The sequence below is a fragment of the Daphnia pulex genome, chromosome 8 (genome assembly GCF_021134715.1).
Source record: "Daphnia pulex isolate KAP4 chromosome 8, ASM2113471v1".
Taxonomy (NCBI): Eukaryota; Metazoa; Arthropoda; class Branchiopoda; order Diplostraca; family Daphniidae; genus Daphnia; species Daphnia pulex.
In genome coordinates this window covers 3807413-3820190 of record NC_060024.1, presented here as the reverse complement: position 1 = coordinate 3820190, position 12778 = coordinate 3807413, and the positions used below count along the sequence as shown (strand labels likewise).

At 41.7% G+C, this 12778-nt stretch overlaps 3 protein-coding genes across 3 annotated transcripts; 2 read left to right on the top strand and 1 right to left on the bottom strand.

The window, feature by feature from the left end:
• The first annotated feature begins 322 nt into the window (after nt 1–322).
• On the top strand, nt 323–5333 carry LOC124199311 (putative sodium-dependent multivitamin transporter). The gene is made up of 10 exons (XM_046595108.1): nt 323–2515; nt 2578–2764; nt 2844–2878; nt 2945–3169; nt 3265–3477; nt 3538–3711; nt 3772–3918; nt 3985–4197; nt 4273–4692; nt 4757–5333. The coding sequence occupies exons 1-10, from the start codon at nt 2393–2395 to the stop codon at nt 4820–4822; spliced, it is 1803 nt and encodes a 600-aa protein (XP_046451064.1). The 5' UTR covers nt 323–2392; the 3' UTR covers nt 4823–5333.
• Nucleotides 5334–5481: 148 nt separating this feature from the next.
• On the top strand, nt 5482–10528 carry LOC124199312 (major facilitator superfamily domain-containing protein 8-like). The gene is made up of 12 exons (XM_046595109.1): nt 5482–6208; nt 7788–7959; nt 8026–8269; nt 8332–8445; nt 8543–8749; nt 8889–9015; nt 9089–9223; nt 9304–9419; nt 9493–9636; nt 9732–9833; nt 9901–9953; nt 10033–10528. The coding sequence occupies exons 1-12, from the start codon at nt 6183–6185 to the stop codon at nt 10246–10248; spliced, it is 1656 nt and encodes a 551-aa protein (XP_046451065.1). The 5' UTR covers nt 5482–6182; the 3' UTR covers nt 10249–10528.
• LOC124199313 lies at nt 6205–7150 on the bottom strand. The gene is made up of 4 exons (XM_046595111.1): nt 7062–7150; nt 6886–6960; nt 6687–6813; nt 6205–6594 (listed from the first exon to the last, which is right to left on the bottom strand). The coding sequence occupies exons 1-4, from the start codon at nt 7074–7076 to the stop codon at nt 6365–6367; spliced, it is 447 nt and encodes a 148-aa protein (XP_046451067.1). The 5' UTR covers nt 7077–7150; the 3' UTR covers nt 6205–6364.
• Nucleotides 10529–12778: the final 2250 nt, after the last annotated feature.

Genomic DNA, 12778 nt, shown 5'->3' with positions numbered 1-12778 from the left:
TCTGGATTTCAGTGCCGCTTTCGATACGATTGATCATCGTGTACTACTTGAGAGACTATCTGGTAGAGGAGTCCGTGGTATTTCCCTAAAGTGGTTCGAGCCATATCTCTACGAGCGGACCCAGTCTGTTACCATTGTTGGTGAGCTGTCTGAACCAGTGGCGCTGGAGTGCGGAGTACCTCAAGGATCGGTGCTTGGCCCTCTTCTCTTCTTAGTCTACACCGCTTCCCTGTCAGATGAGACACACACAGATGGCGTGACCGTTGATCAGTTTTCTGATGATGCTCGAGCGCGAGAGACACTCGCTTCACCTACTCACAGTCATCGTCATTCCCCGGGATCGAATGGGTTGAACCGCCGTGGCTCATCTCTCGGTCGTCAAAATCGTAATCGACGATGAGGCAAGAGACTTCTCAATGCAAGTTCTCATCCCAAGCTGACGCGACGGCTGCGCTGTCGACATGGGCCTCTGCGGCTGACAAATGGTTCACGACAAATCGTGTAAAGTGCAACATTGAGAAGACGGTTGTGATGTGTGCGACCCCAAATGAGCAAAGCCTCGAGAGGACCAACCTTCAGGTTGGAGCATCGTCTCTCCCTCCCTCAGCGGAATGTCGACACCTAGGCTTGACCATTGATTTCCAACTCACCCTAGCTTCACATGTTCGTGCGGTATGCAGGAGCGCACGGTACCATCTATGGAGAATCTCAAGATTTCGTCGATCTCTTGACTTTACGTCGACAAAGTGCCTGGTGAATTCTCTCGTAATATCCTGCCTGGACTACGCTAACTCCCTTTTTTTCTGGTTTACCTGAAAAACTGTTGGATTGTTTGCAATCGGTCCAAAACGCTGCCGCTCGTCTGATTTGTGCTGCTGGCAGGCGAGACGATCCTCGTCCTCTCCTCAAGCAACTATACTGGCTACCCATCCGTGAGGAAATCGTTGCTAAGATCTCTACCATTGTGTTTCGAACCTTTAACGGATTAGCCCCTTCATACTTGGTCGACCAATTAAGTAAACGAATTCAGAGCCGCCCGGGTCTACGTTGGCGTCAAGAAGATGCCCTTGCTCTAGAAATGCCCCTGGCTCGTTGTGCTCGTTACGGTGATCGAGCCTTCTCGGCAGCAGGACCTAGAATTCGAAATTTTTTACCCGACAACGTGAAGTGTTCTTCCTCTCTGGTTGATTTCAAGTCGTGACTCAGGACCTATCTGTTCTCGCGTGTGTACTATGTGAATAATGCCAAATAACTGTAAATGATTTCTTTTGTTGACTGACTGTACATCCTGCCTTTAGATTTATCTCGTCTGGCGCGACACTTGATCTAATTGGAAAGTGCGCGTAACAAATACAAAATAATAATTTAAAAAAATAATAACATCCCAACCAAAGGTGTGACCAATTGACGTAGGTCACATGACGTCAGATTTTGTCTGACTTTGTCTGGCGTCATCTGACCTTCGTTGGGCAGACAAATCCACGGACAATTGTACTGTAGCAGACATTATCTTGACTCAAATGCTGCGTTACCGCGATGGTAACAAATGTTTAAAAAATATGTCGAACAGCCCTATCAGGAGTATGGAGAGACATCTTGGCCCTATTCTGGATCTTTCGTGTCCCTTTGATTCTTTTTTTAGAAACAACCCCCACAAAAATGAAAAGGTGGAAGTGGGTTAGGCCACTTGAATGGTGGACTGCTTGTTAAATCAGAGACATGCCATTGTTGTTCCATTCTTAAAATCAAACAATTGTTTTTTTTAAATTATTATTATTAAATCGGAGGTTGAATTAAGAATACAATCACGTAATTCATTTTAAGGTGTGGTATGAATCCTATCTATTGAGTCATTGACCTTATGCTTCATTATTTTTTTTATGTCCTATTACACGAAGACACGATCATATTCTACGATAGAAAATATAGACGCAACTTCGAAAATTCATTTTAGAAAATTGAAATTACGTCTTTCTCGTCAAATCACTACAAATAAAACGAACACCAAAAATTGGATTCCAGTTTGTTTTAATTTTTAGTTGTCCCGCATACAAATGCTAATTACAAAACTAGCTCTTTTACTATTCAATTTCCTTTCATTATTGGTTGTGAACATCAGCCACGGAGGCGCTGTTTGAGGAAAAAATTAGTGAGCTACGTAGTCATCTGCTCTAATGTACAAAACATATTTCAAACACCACACCACACCAGTCTCTCCTTCTCAGACTGTACATTCGTCTGCTAGTGTTCGCATTGAATTTGTTAGTCTCAACTCTCGAGTTCAATTCGGATTCAATCTAGTATTCGATTATGTTATAAACCGGGTTTGATATTTTGGTTAATTCCTTTTTACATTAAAACTATTGTATCATTGGCCTACTCTGATTTCAAAATGACGGAAAGTTACCATGGATTGGATGTTGTTGACTACGTCATTTTGTCCACACTGCTTCTCATCTCAGCATCTATTGGAGTCTATTATCGATTTTCTGGAGGAAAGCAAAGAACAACTAAGGTATGTTGATGTGTACAGAATATCATCTTAAAATATATGATTTCATTTTCTTCTATTTTCAGGAATATTTACTGGCTGACAGAAACATGTCTTTTATACCAGTTGCATTTTCTTTGATGGCTAGTTTCATGTCGTCGATTACCTTACTAGGAGTTTCGTCAGAAAATTATGTGTATGGCACTCAGTTTGTTGTGATCAATCTGGCTTACATAATCGGTACACCTTTGGCAGCATATTTTTATTTACCAGGTATATTTTGAAGTTTGAGTTATTAACAGAAAAAAAAAGAACTAAATTTTGAATTTATAACCCATGATCGCTGCTTCAGTTTTTTACAAGCTGCAAAACGCAAGTGTGTACAAGGTAGTAGATATAATTACTGCAGTTGAAAATTTTCAAAAGATCTTCATACAAAATTTCTAACATTAGTACCTAGAGTTGAGGTTCGGAGTCGCAACACGATTGGTTGCTAGCGTTGCATTTGTAACTCAGATGGTACTCTACATTGGCATAGTTTTATATGCACCTGCCATTGCCCTGAATGCAGTAACCGGATTGAACAAAATTGCCTCCATAATAGCTGTTGGAGTGGTTTGCACTTTTTACTCCACCATTGGCGGAATGAAAGCCGTTCTCATCACGGATGTTTTTCAAGTATTGAATCTTTTTTCTTTTCATCTTTGACACATTTTAAAACGCGCTTCTGCCGAAAGTGTTTAACGATATTTTCGTTTTCTAATTTTTTCAAGTCAGTTTTGATGTTCGCTTCGGTGATTTGCGTTGGTATTAAAGGAACAATCGATGCCGGTGGAATGGATAAAGTCTGGGAAATCGCCAACGAAGGTGGCCGGATTCAGTTCAACGACCTTCGGGTCGATCCGTCAGTTCGGCACACGCTGTGGACGCAGTTGATCGGTGGCATCTTCACGTTTGTTTCACTCTACGCCGTCAATCAAACACAGGTGATCTTTCCTTTTATCAACGTTAGTATTGTTGTTAATATACTTAATTCTCTGATTCAGGTCCAGCGGCTTTTGACTGTCAACAGTTTGCGTAAAGCTCAAAGATCATTGTGGTTGAACTGGCCAATTCTGACCGCCCTAAGTTTGACTACATCGTACGCCGGCATTTCAATGTACTCGCACTACGCCAATTGCGACCCTCTGCTGGAGAAACGCATCCGCTCCCCCGATCAAGTGATTTTTTTAAATAATTTGTTGTATTCATCAGCACCAATATTGAAATTTGAATTTTAGTTGTTACCCTATTTCGTCGTGGATACGATGGGGCATCTGCCCGGAGTAGCCGGATTGTTCATAGCGGGCATCTTTAGCGGCTCTCTGAGTACAGTCAGCTCTGCTCTAAATTCATTGGCCGCCGTTACCGTCCAAGATTTTCTTGTCGTAAGTTGCATTCATATCCAATGAAATCAAATGTACTAATTTTGTTGGTTTTTCTTTCCAAATTAGCCATGTTGTTTCAAGAAGACATCCGACTCTCGCTTGACTTGGATTACCCAGCTGGTGGCCTTGTTGTACGGTGCCATCAGCATTGCCATTGCCTTCGTCGCCGAATATCTGGGCGGTGTCCTGCAAGCCTCGTTGACTATTTTCGGCGTCGTGGGTGGACCGCTACTCGCCTTATTCACCTTGGGAATGTTTTCCACCGTCGTCGAACAAAAGGTATTTCTCACGCAACTTCAGCTCCGGAATTTATTTGACAACTATAAATAATTGAAATATTTTTTAATCCTTCAGGGTGCTCTGACGGGATTGATTTCCGGCCTAGTGTTTAGTTTGTGGGTTGGTTTCGGCGGTCCGAAGCCTCCGATTCCTCGCCTTCCGCTGAGAAACGATGGGTGCTCTTCGTTCCTGAATGCCACCGACTATTCCTCGAGCGACCAGTTGCTTTTAACCGTTTCTACTTCACCTCTGCCGACATTGCCAACGCCAACGGAAGATGACTACTTTCCACTGTATCGCATTTCGTACATGTGGTACGCGCCTTTGGGATTTCTCGTGACGATTCTCGTCGCCCAGGTCGTCAGCCGGATCGTCAACGCTTACCAGCAAAGTCGCAGCACGTCCAGTCTCAAAAAGATCAACGAAGAATTACTCAGCCCCATGTTCCCGCAATGTTTCCGCACCGCTCGTCACCTACCAGATCCGATTTTATTGGTTAAAAACAAAAATTTCTACAATTTTATTCCAAATTTCGCTAAATTTTGCGTTTTAATTATAGTTGACACCTCGGAATGAGAACTGCGATGAAAAAAGTCGTCAAGAACAAACCTTGGAAAGTATCTGAAGATGTCCGGTGGTAAAAAGAAATTATAAACCAAAAAGAAATCTCTGGATGAAATCTCAGAAAATCCATTTAGTCGATTATTAGAAATAATTCAATAAAATCATGTTGATTTGTTTATGTTAACGCACAAGCTACACAACTTAAATAGTTGAATCTTGTGTAGTCAAGTGCAATAGTATATCTATGTTATTTAGATGAGACTTTTATGTATTCAATGTAAATTGAATGTTGTAATCTCAAAAAAGCTTGTTAAGAAAAGGAAAAAAGAAGAACAGTGGCTTTTGTTTCAGTCCAGCCTTGTGTAATTTCACATATCAATGGAGGGTACAAGCAACTATAAAAACCGCCGTGCTTCCGACTACGTGTCTATCAAATTCAAAGTCTGTTCAATATGTTTTGTTGGCATTATTTTAATGGTCGATTCAATTGATTATGCTTGCTCATGTTGTATACGTCGGTGTACGTTAACCGTCATCTCTAGTTCGATGTTTATTACACGTTTATGCATCGTTGTATCTCGTTTATTTGCACATTGAAACGAGTTATGAGTCAATTCCCCGTGTTCGTGACGAATCATTGAAACCCATCAAGCCCAGTATTTGCACTGGAGTTTGACCTACTTTTACCGGTTGTCTCTGTATTTCTTTTTATTTCGCTGCTGGCCCAGTGGTCCAGCTCCGTTTTCTCACAAGTTGAAACTCGAAACTTTCAGGCCATCATCAGGACAAAAGAAATCTTTAAAGAATCACATCCGTTGCAATTGGATTGGTGGCCAAACGGACGAAGGAAACCGATCAATCTTGTACACAATTGTTTGTTTCGGAATGCTGGAGGAGTTTATATAAATGTACGTACGTTGCTGCTGGTCTGAATTCCCTCGACCCCATTTGATTGAAGTTGCGTTTCGGTTCGTTGGCATCATCGCCTACAGGCCTGTATAAAAGATGTGACGTCATTCGGGGAGGGCATGGGTGGAGCTGTTGTGTCTCGCCTTATTTTCTGTGTGCTGTGTGCTGGGCTGGCTGTCGACGATGAATGTCGGCCAGCAGGCGTCCGTGACCGTGCATTCAGGCTCACTCAACGACAACGAACGAAATCATTTAAAAACGGTCCCCTCTCCCTCAGCTTGGTGGTGTCGGACAAACCGAAATCCGAAGGCCACACCGTTTGTCCGAGTTGGCTGCTGACTGGGACAGTCAACAACTTGTCAGTGTGTCCACTTGCTGAACTTGTCGATCGTGTGTCACCGAGCTGGTGAAGATCTCAGCACAGTGCTAGTGGCTCTTCGTTCGTCGACGTTACACAGTTCCCGCCGTTTACACGCTCAGTTATTTTATTATTTATCCAGTCCAATTCAATAATGACGGGCAAACACAATTACATGTGGTGAGTCTTATTTTGTATTTTTCAATATTTTAAAAAGGAAACAAGTAAAAATCTATTCGCGTTCGAGTGACTAAAAAGTAAACAGAAATATTAGGAATATCAAATGACAACACAAGACCAGCAAGTGGGGAGGGGCGGGGAATCCAAATGAAATTGTCAGCAGACGACGGTGAAATCGACCGGGTTGCAGCCGGTGAGACAACATTTCTGGTGGAGATTGTACTCGCGGTGGCGCTTGACTTTGGCCGAGAAGACCTCGACCGGGAAGAATAGAGTTTCCTTGCCCAGCTGAGTGAAAACCAGCTTGCCGTACTCTTCCCGTTCGCCCTGCGGCGCCCCATCGCTTAGGACCGTCCCACTTTCGTTTTCGTTGACGTTGTAAAAGTCTAACCAAAAGGCAAACACAATCGAGTTTTTCATTTGTTTGAAAAGTTCAAATTTGAACAAAAGAAAAAAATGTTTATTTGTATGTACTGACATCGACTGGGACTGGCCGGCTCTGGGTGGATGTCTCGACGTTGAAACGTGCAGTACTTGACGATGGCCAGGCGGAATGCCCGGGCGTCGCAAAGGGTTTTTCTAGGAGCGCCGGGCGCTACGATTGACTGAATAATAATTTGGCAGAAATTTAAAAAATTTAGAATTTTATTATCGCATTGAATTAATTAAATATTTACCGCTTGCAGTGACGGACACACTTGCAGCACCAAGATGCAGGCGATTCCAATCCACTTGACAAAAGATAATAATTCCTGAATTTTTTAAAAGAATTAAATTAGAAAAAAAAATAATTTTAGTCGATTAGAATTGTCACTCAGAAATGAATCACACAATGGGGCAGAATAATTGATACCGATCTGGGACTCATTCTGATGCGAGAGGGAAGGATTATTGAGCGCTAAAGAAGGAAGACTTTGAAGTTTCTTGACGAATTGATTTGACGGATGACAGGCCGGCATTTATATAGTCCTCGTTTCAAGGACTGTTGGCCCGGCGGCAGCGTCGGAGGGCGTCGTATGGTATCGGCGCACACAAAAGACTCTCCATTTGCGTTTATACAACGCAGTGTACACACTTATTGGCTGTGCTGTTGTGTGTACAGAAATGGAATTTTAGAAGCCCAAAAAACGAAATACGAGTCTCCGGCTTGGCAATAGACGGACTTGTATGCGGCTGGGACGACGTCGATGGGCAAGCGGGCGTTCGTCTCCAGGGATCATTATATGAAAATGTCCACATTGTTGGCAATCAAGGCAGCAATTTGCTTTTTATATCCATCGAACTTGAATCTGAGCCGATTTTTGAGCGTTGACGGCCATCTAGAAATCACTCAGATTGGATTTCATTACAGTCAAGTGTCCTTGATGATGGAATACCAAGAATTATTTCCTGATTTTCATTTGAGATATTCTAGGCTCGTTATTATCATGAACAATCTAATTTCATATACAAGAGCAGACGACGCAATTCTCTTGGCTCGTTACGAAACCGGAAAAGGAACTTGACTTTTTCCACTTTGTTTCTTTAATTTTTTAATATTTATTGTAACGCAATTTCATTTGAATAAATTAATATGTAGGCAGGAAGAGGATAATGATGAAGCTTCCGTGATTGACGAAGCGGATATTTTCGAAACTCGACCCGAAAGGATTCGACGTCGAATCAGTTTGGTCATCATCAACATTGTGGGATTCATTTCCACCCTGGGCTTTTCCATCGTCCTTACGGGAGCTTATCCCTACTTACTCCAGGTACCTATCATTTAATATTTAATGTTATAACATTATTTTTATAATTAATTTTTAAAAAAATTTTAGATTGACGAAGAATCCGACAAGAGAGTCTTGGGCTGGGTCATTGCCGCCCAGCCAGTGGGCCAGCTCCTGTCGTCGCCGTTCGTCGGTTGGCTGGGCAACAAATTCGGATCGGTCCGTTGGCTCTGCATGACGACCGGCCTGCTCAACATGATCGGATTCGTCCTCTACGCCGTCCTAGGAGATCTGCCACAACCCAGAAGATATTGGATGATTTTCGCCCGGTTCATCGTCGGAGTCGCCGCAGGTATTTTAAAATAAATATTCCACCCTTAATATAATTCATTTTATTATTTTGATTATTGATAGGATCGGTGACGCTGTGCATCACTTACATTTCAAAGGCGACGACGGCCAAAGAGCGGACCACTTTCATCGCCATCAACGCCCTGGTGTCCACCATCGGCTTCATCGTCGGACCAGGTGATCAACCGTTCAAGCTATTAGACGTTAAGCTATTATCTCTCCTTTCCGGATGGGTTTGAGTTTGTTAACCGGCAGAACTTGTGTCCATCATCAGCCGTCCAGTCGGCTCTCATTCCGCTGGGGACGGACAACCTGCGCTGGAACATGTACACGGCCGCCGGATGGCTGGCCGCCTCGCTGACTCTCGTCCAGGTCATCCTCTTCTTCCCCTGCATCTTCCAAGAGTTCAACATGGCCGAGAAGGAAGCCAATTGGAATAAAATGAAAAATCAGCAAAAGACCCAGCGCACCAATAATCAAGGCAATTTCTCTCTCAATCAGCATTTTATTAATATTAATCCATTATAATAATAATAAAATTTCGAATTAATAATTAAAATAAATATTTATTCATTTTATTAATAATTGCAGTTGGCCTTAATTATTTGATCCTGTTTTAGGTTTCAAACGATTTCATAATACGGATAATTACAGCGCTGTAGATGAACGGAAGAGAGATTTAATCGGAGTCGGAATTTGCATCTTTAATTTCTCTGTAGCTGGTTTCATTCTGATTATGATCGAGACGTCAGTTGTTAATTTTATTCATTTCATATCGATTCAAAATTAAATGTTTTTTTTTTTTTTTTTCAATATATAGGCTGGCGACTCCGATCGCGATGGATCAATTGGCTTACACCGACGACGAAGCCGTCAAAAAAGTCGGCATTGTGCTCTCTATCGGCTGCATTCTAACTGTCATATCGTTCGCAGCATCCGGTCCTCTGGCCAGAAGGTCAGACTAATAAACAGCCGAAATATCAATAATCTCAAGACTATACATTTTCAACTGAAAACTTTAAATGTTGTATATAGAATAACCGAAAGGAAAACTCTGGTGCTGTTCGGGTTAATCCCGTTGCTGTTGTGTCACGTCGTTTTATTGCCTTATCCCGGCCCCCTTCCACTCATGCAGCAACAGACGCACAACAGTAATAATAAGCGCGCGCAATTCAATTCTACAGTGATGTGAAATGGTATAAATTTGATTTGATGTTTTGACAGACGGGTCGGGCTTCATGCACGGAGTCAAAGTGATGACGAACGTTAAGCAACCTGTCAACCAAACTCTTGTCGGCAATCTTACTACACTAGACGTCCAGCAGTCTGAGAAATCATTTGACGCCAATTCGACGACTGCGCATTTGGGTAATTATATAATAATTTATTTCACGTCAGCTGATTTTTCAAATTTTAATTTCATTCTTTAAAATTTTTTTTTTTGTTGTTGTAATAATTGATAGGATGTCCTATCAACCAAAAATGGTGTTTGTATACTCCGGCCATTCGCGCCGAGCAGCTCATTTTTGGATTCATGTTTATAGCCATTGGCTACGCATTCACAGGTTAAACTAAATTAAATTTGTAATTTGACCGCTGAAATAAAATTTTTAAAAAAATTCAATTTAACAGCGACCATGAGCACCAGCACCATGACACAAGTGCTTCCATCAGACGGCCAGCAGGTATATTAAATATAACCTCCATCCACAATCAAATTAAATACTAAATAATTTTTTTAAATTACTATTTCTTGTACATCAGGGCACTTGGACTGGCATTTATCAGGCCGGCGGTTCGCTGGCCCGAATTCTAGGTCCACTCTATCTCACGAACGTGTACACGGTCTTTGGGCCGCGGGCGACGTTCGGGAGCATCATCGCCATTCTGTGCGGTGTCATCGTGCTCAACCTGTACCTCTTCAAACACCTGATACCGATGGCCCACCGCAGCCGGAAAATTTATTTCGACTTGCGTTAAAAACGCGCTGAAATATTTTTTAAAAATATCTATCTATCTAATAAAAATAGATCAAATATTTACCTTCCTAAAATGTATACATACAAAAGTATATGAACGCGATTTCACGCATGTTTAATGTTACATAACTGACCAAATAAGGATGACGATATAAGTCACTAAATTTTTTGAAGATGTTTGTAGTGGTATAGCAAACCTATATATAGTTCGCGCGATCCCCCCCCCCGTTCCTGCATGAAAACAAATTCTGATTGGAATAAATCACATCGATCACACTGAATTTTAAAATCTATTCATCAGCTATTCTATTTGATCATTATAGAATCATTAGTCATTGAACTGGACTCTAACAGACAAAAAAGAAGTAAAGTTTCTCAGTATCCATTAAATTTAATACTCTATACCATTATCCGAATTCGTCTCGAGTTGGAACCGTCAAATAACCAACTTATACAGTATATACTACTACAGTGCGTAGCTTCATCAGTGTATAGTAATACAGACCCCGGTTAGAAATACGATCTAGCGGAACCAGCAGCAAGGAGCAAGCAGGAGCCAAAGAGACGCGCCATGAAAATGAAATAGTAGTCACTAGCGAGACCGAAAGAGTCGCGGGTCAACGACAGTATCTAGCTAAACTAGTACAGACAAAAAAAAATAGATTTAGAACTATAACATGGAAAGGGTTTTCGTTCGTTTTTCTATCCTCGTTTGGAAACATTTTGAGAATAGGCCTACAATAAGCGGCCGCAACAGAGAAAATCGTTATTCTTATATTTTCCCTTTTTGTGTTCAGAAGGAGGAGGAGCTCATCGGTGTTGTCTTATTATTTTCTTTCTGTTTGACAGTAAGACAGGAAAATGAAGTTTAGATCTGTAAGAAGAGTCAAAATAATCAGGACGAAGGGAGAGAAAGAAAGAAAGAAAGAAGAAGAAGAACATGGTGTATAACTACACACAGTTGTGTGTGAGCTAGCCGAAAGCATCCAGTGACAAAAGTCTCAGTTAGCCAAAAGCCGCAAGTTCGTCAAAAGAACATGGCGGGTGGAGGGGAGGAGGAGAGGATATGCTGAAGCACGCGACCTCTGAACCTGAGAGCATAGCTCGCAGAATATACTATGTATCGTTAGTTATAGGATTTTTTTTGGGTCTTGTGTGGGTCTCCTCTAACTTGTGTGCGTATTTATTTGACCACGGCGCCTAAGTTGAATATCAAAGAAGAAGAAGAAAAGGTTTAAAAAAATGGTATAGGAGAGAGCCGGATGATGATCTGTGCTGTGGGATATAGATGAAGCGGCTTTTTTGTCTTTTTTTCCGCTTTTGGCCTTTGTCGGATGGGCGGCGGCGGTTATCAGCAGCGATCCGTGCAACGGTGTCACCAGCAAACAGACAGCAGTCCACATTCAGACGCATTCATCAACCTGTGTCACATGAATCCACCATGCAGTTCTATACTTTCGATAACGTTTCCACGTTTGATATGCCTTTTTCCCAAATATTCACACGGAAATGAACTAGTTCTGGCCATTTCTAATTAACATTTAACTAAAACCCAAAAATTTTCTAACTAAAACTTAATTCTTATTCAAAAAATTTTTAAATAAAATATTTCTCTTATTCTAAATTTTCAAGTAGGTAAACATTTTATTATTATTCCAAATATGATTTAACCGCCATAAACAGTTAACCGGTAGACAAATGATATGGTGCCGCAGTACTACGTTGCCCAAATAGATTTATAGTGGAGATGTGCGTTCAAATTGCCCGCCGATCGGTACTATCTTATCGGGATGACATCTAGTGTTGTTGGAGTCAAACAAATGTTAATGAGTTGCAGGTGGCTGTGCTGCTGTACGTCGTAAAAAGAAAAAAGCGGAGAGACGAAGAAGAGGCCACAAAAGACAATTCACGCGACAAACGCAATTCCGGTTAGAGCGGGGGGTAATATAGATTTTCTTTTTTGACTGGATGGATATGCAGAGGAATGATGAGACAGGAGTCAGAGGACTAGTCGAAACTGCTGTATATGAACGAAGAACAACTATTTGGTGTATAGGAGGGTGGAAGTTAAGGGGGGGGGGGGTTTCAGAAGACATCACACGGGGTGGAAGAAGAAGAAGAGGGAGCAGGAAATGTACTTTATGGCGAAATGAGCGGGCGGCCTTTTTCCTTCGTAGAGCCGGAGCAAGTACACACACAACACAGAGCTCGGATGATGAGAACATCCATCAACCTTAATGAGACTGTCCCTAAGCAGTGGGGGGATGAGACAACCCAAAAATCTCATTCCGGCGGAGGAAAAAAGTCACTAGTTATTGGAAGAACTTGGATTTTTTAATTTTTTTCTTTTTTCCACCCCAAGTAATATTTTACGAATCGTTTCGCTCGGTGATCATCTTCTTCTTCTTCCACATATGCAAAATTTGCACCGAAGCGGAAGTGCGGAATTTAGTAAAATCTCTGAAAATTGATTCTTTAATGTAATAGGCCTAACTGTCTATATAAAAATTGGCAAAATTATGCCCGTTGAA

Bases quoted from the DNA above. Each gene is read 5' to 3' on its own strand.
- LOC124199312 (XM_046595109.1), top strand. From the start codon at position 6,183: ATGACGGGCAAACACAATTACATGTG. The intron at 6,209-7,787 runs GTGAGTCTTATT...ATTAATATGTAG, and splicing joins GGCAAACACAATTACATGTG to GCAGGAAGAGGATAATGATG. The intron at 8,446-8,542 runs GTGATCAACCGT...GTCCATCATCAG, and splicing joins CGGCTTCATCGTCGGACCAG to CCGTCCAGTCGGCTCTCATT.
- LOC124199311 (XM_046595108.1), top strand. From the start codon at position 2,393: ATGACGGAAAGTTACCATGGATTGGATGTTGTTGACTACGTCATTTTG. The intron at 2,516-2,577 runs GTATGTTGATGT...TTCTATTTTCAG, and splicing joins GAAAGCAAAGAACAACTAAG to GAATATTTACTGGCTGACAG. The intron at 2,765-2,843 runs GTATATTTTGAA...TCGCTGCTTCAG, and splicing joins AGCATATTTTTATTTACCAG to TTTTTTACAAGCTGCAAAAC.
- LOC124199313 (XM_046595111.1), bottom strand. The intron at 6,814-6,885 runs GTAAATATTTAA...ATTATTATTCAG, and splicing joins TGTGTCCGTCACTGCAAGCG to TCAATCGTAGCGCCCGGCGC. The intron at 6,595-6,686 runs GTCAGTACATAC...CCTTTTGGTTAG, and splicing joins GCCGGCCAGTCCCAGTCGAT to ACTTTTACAACGTCAACGAA.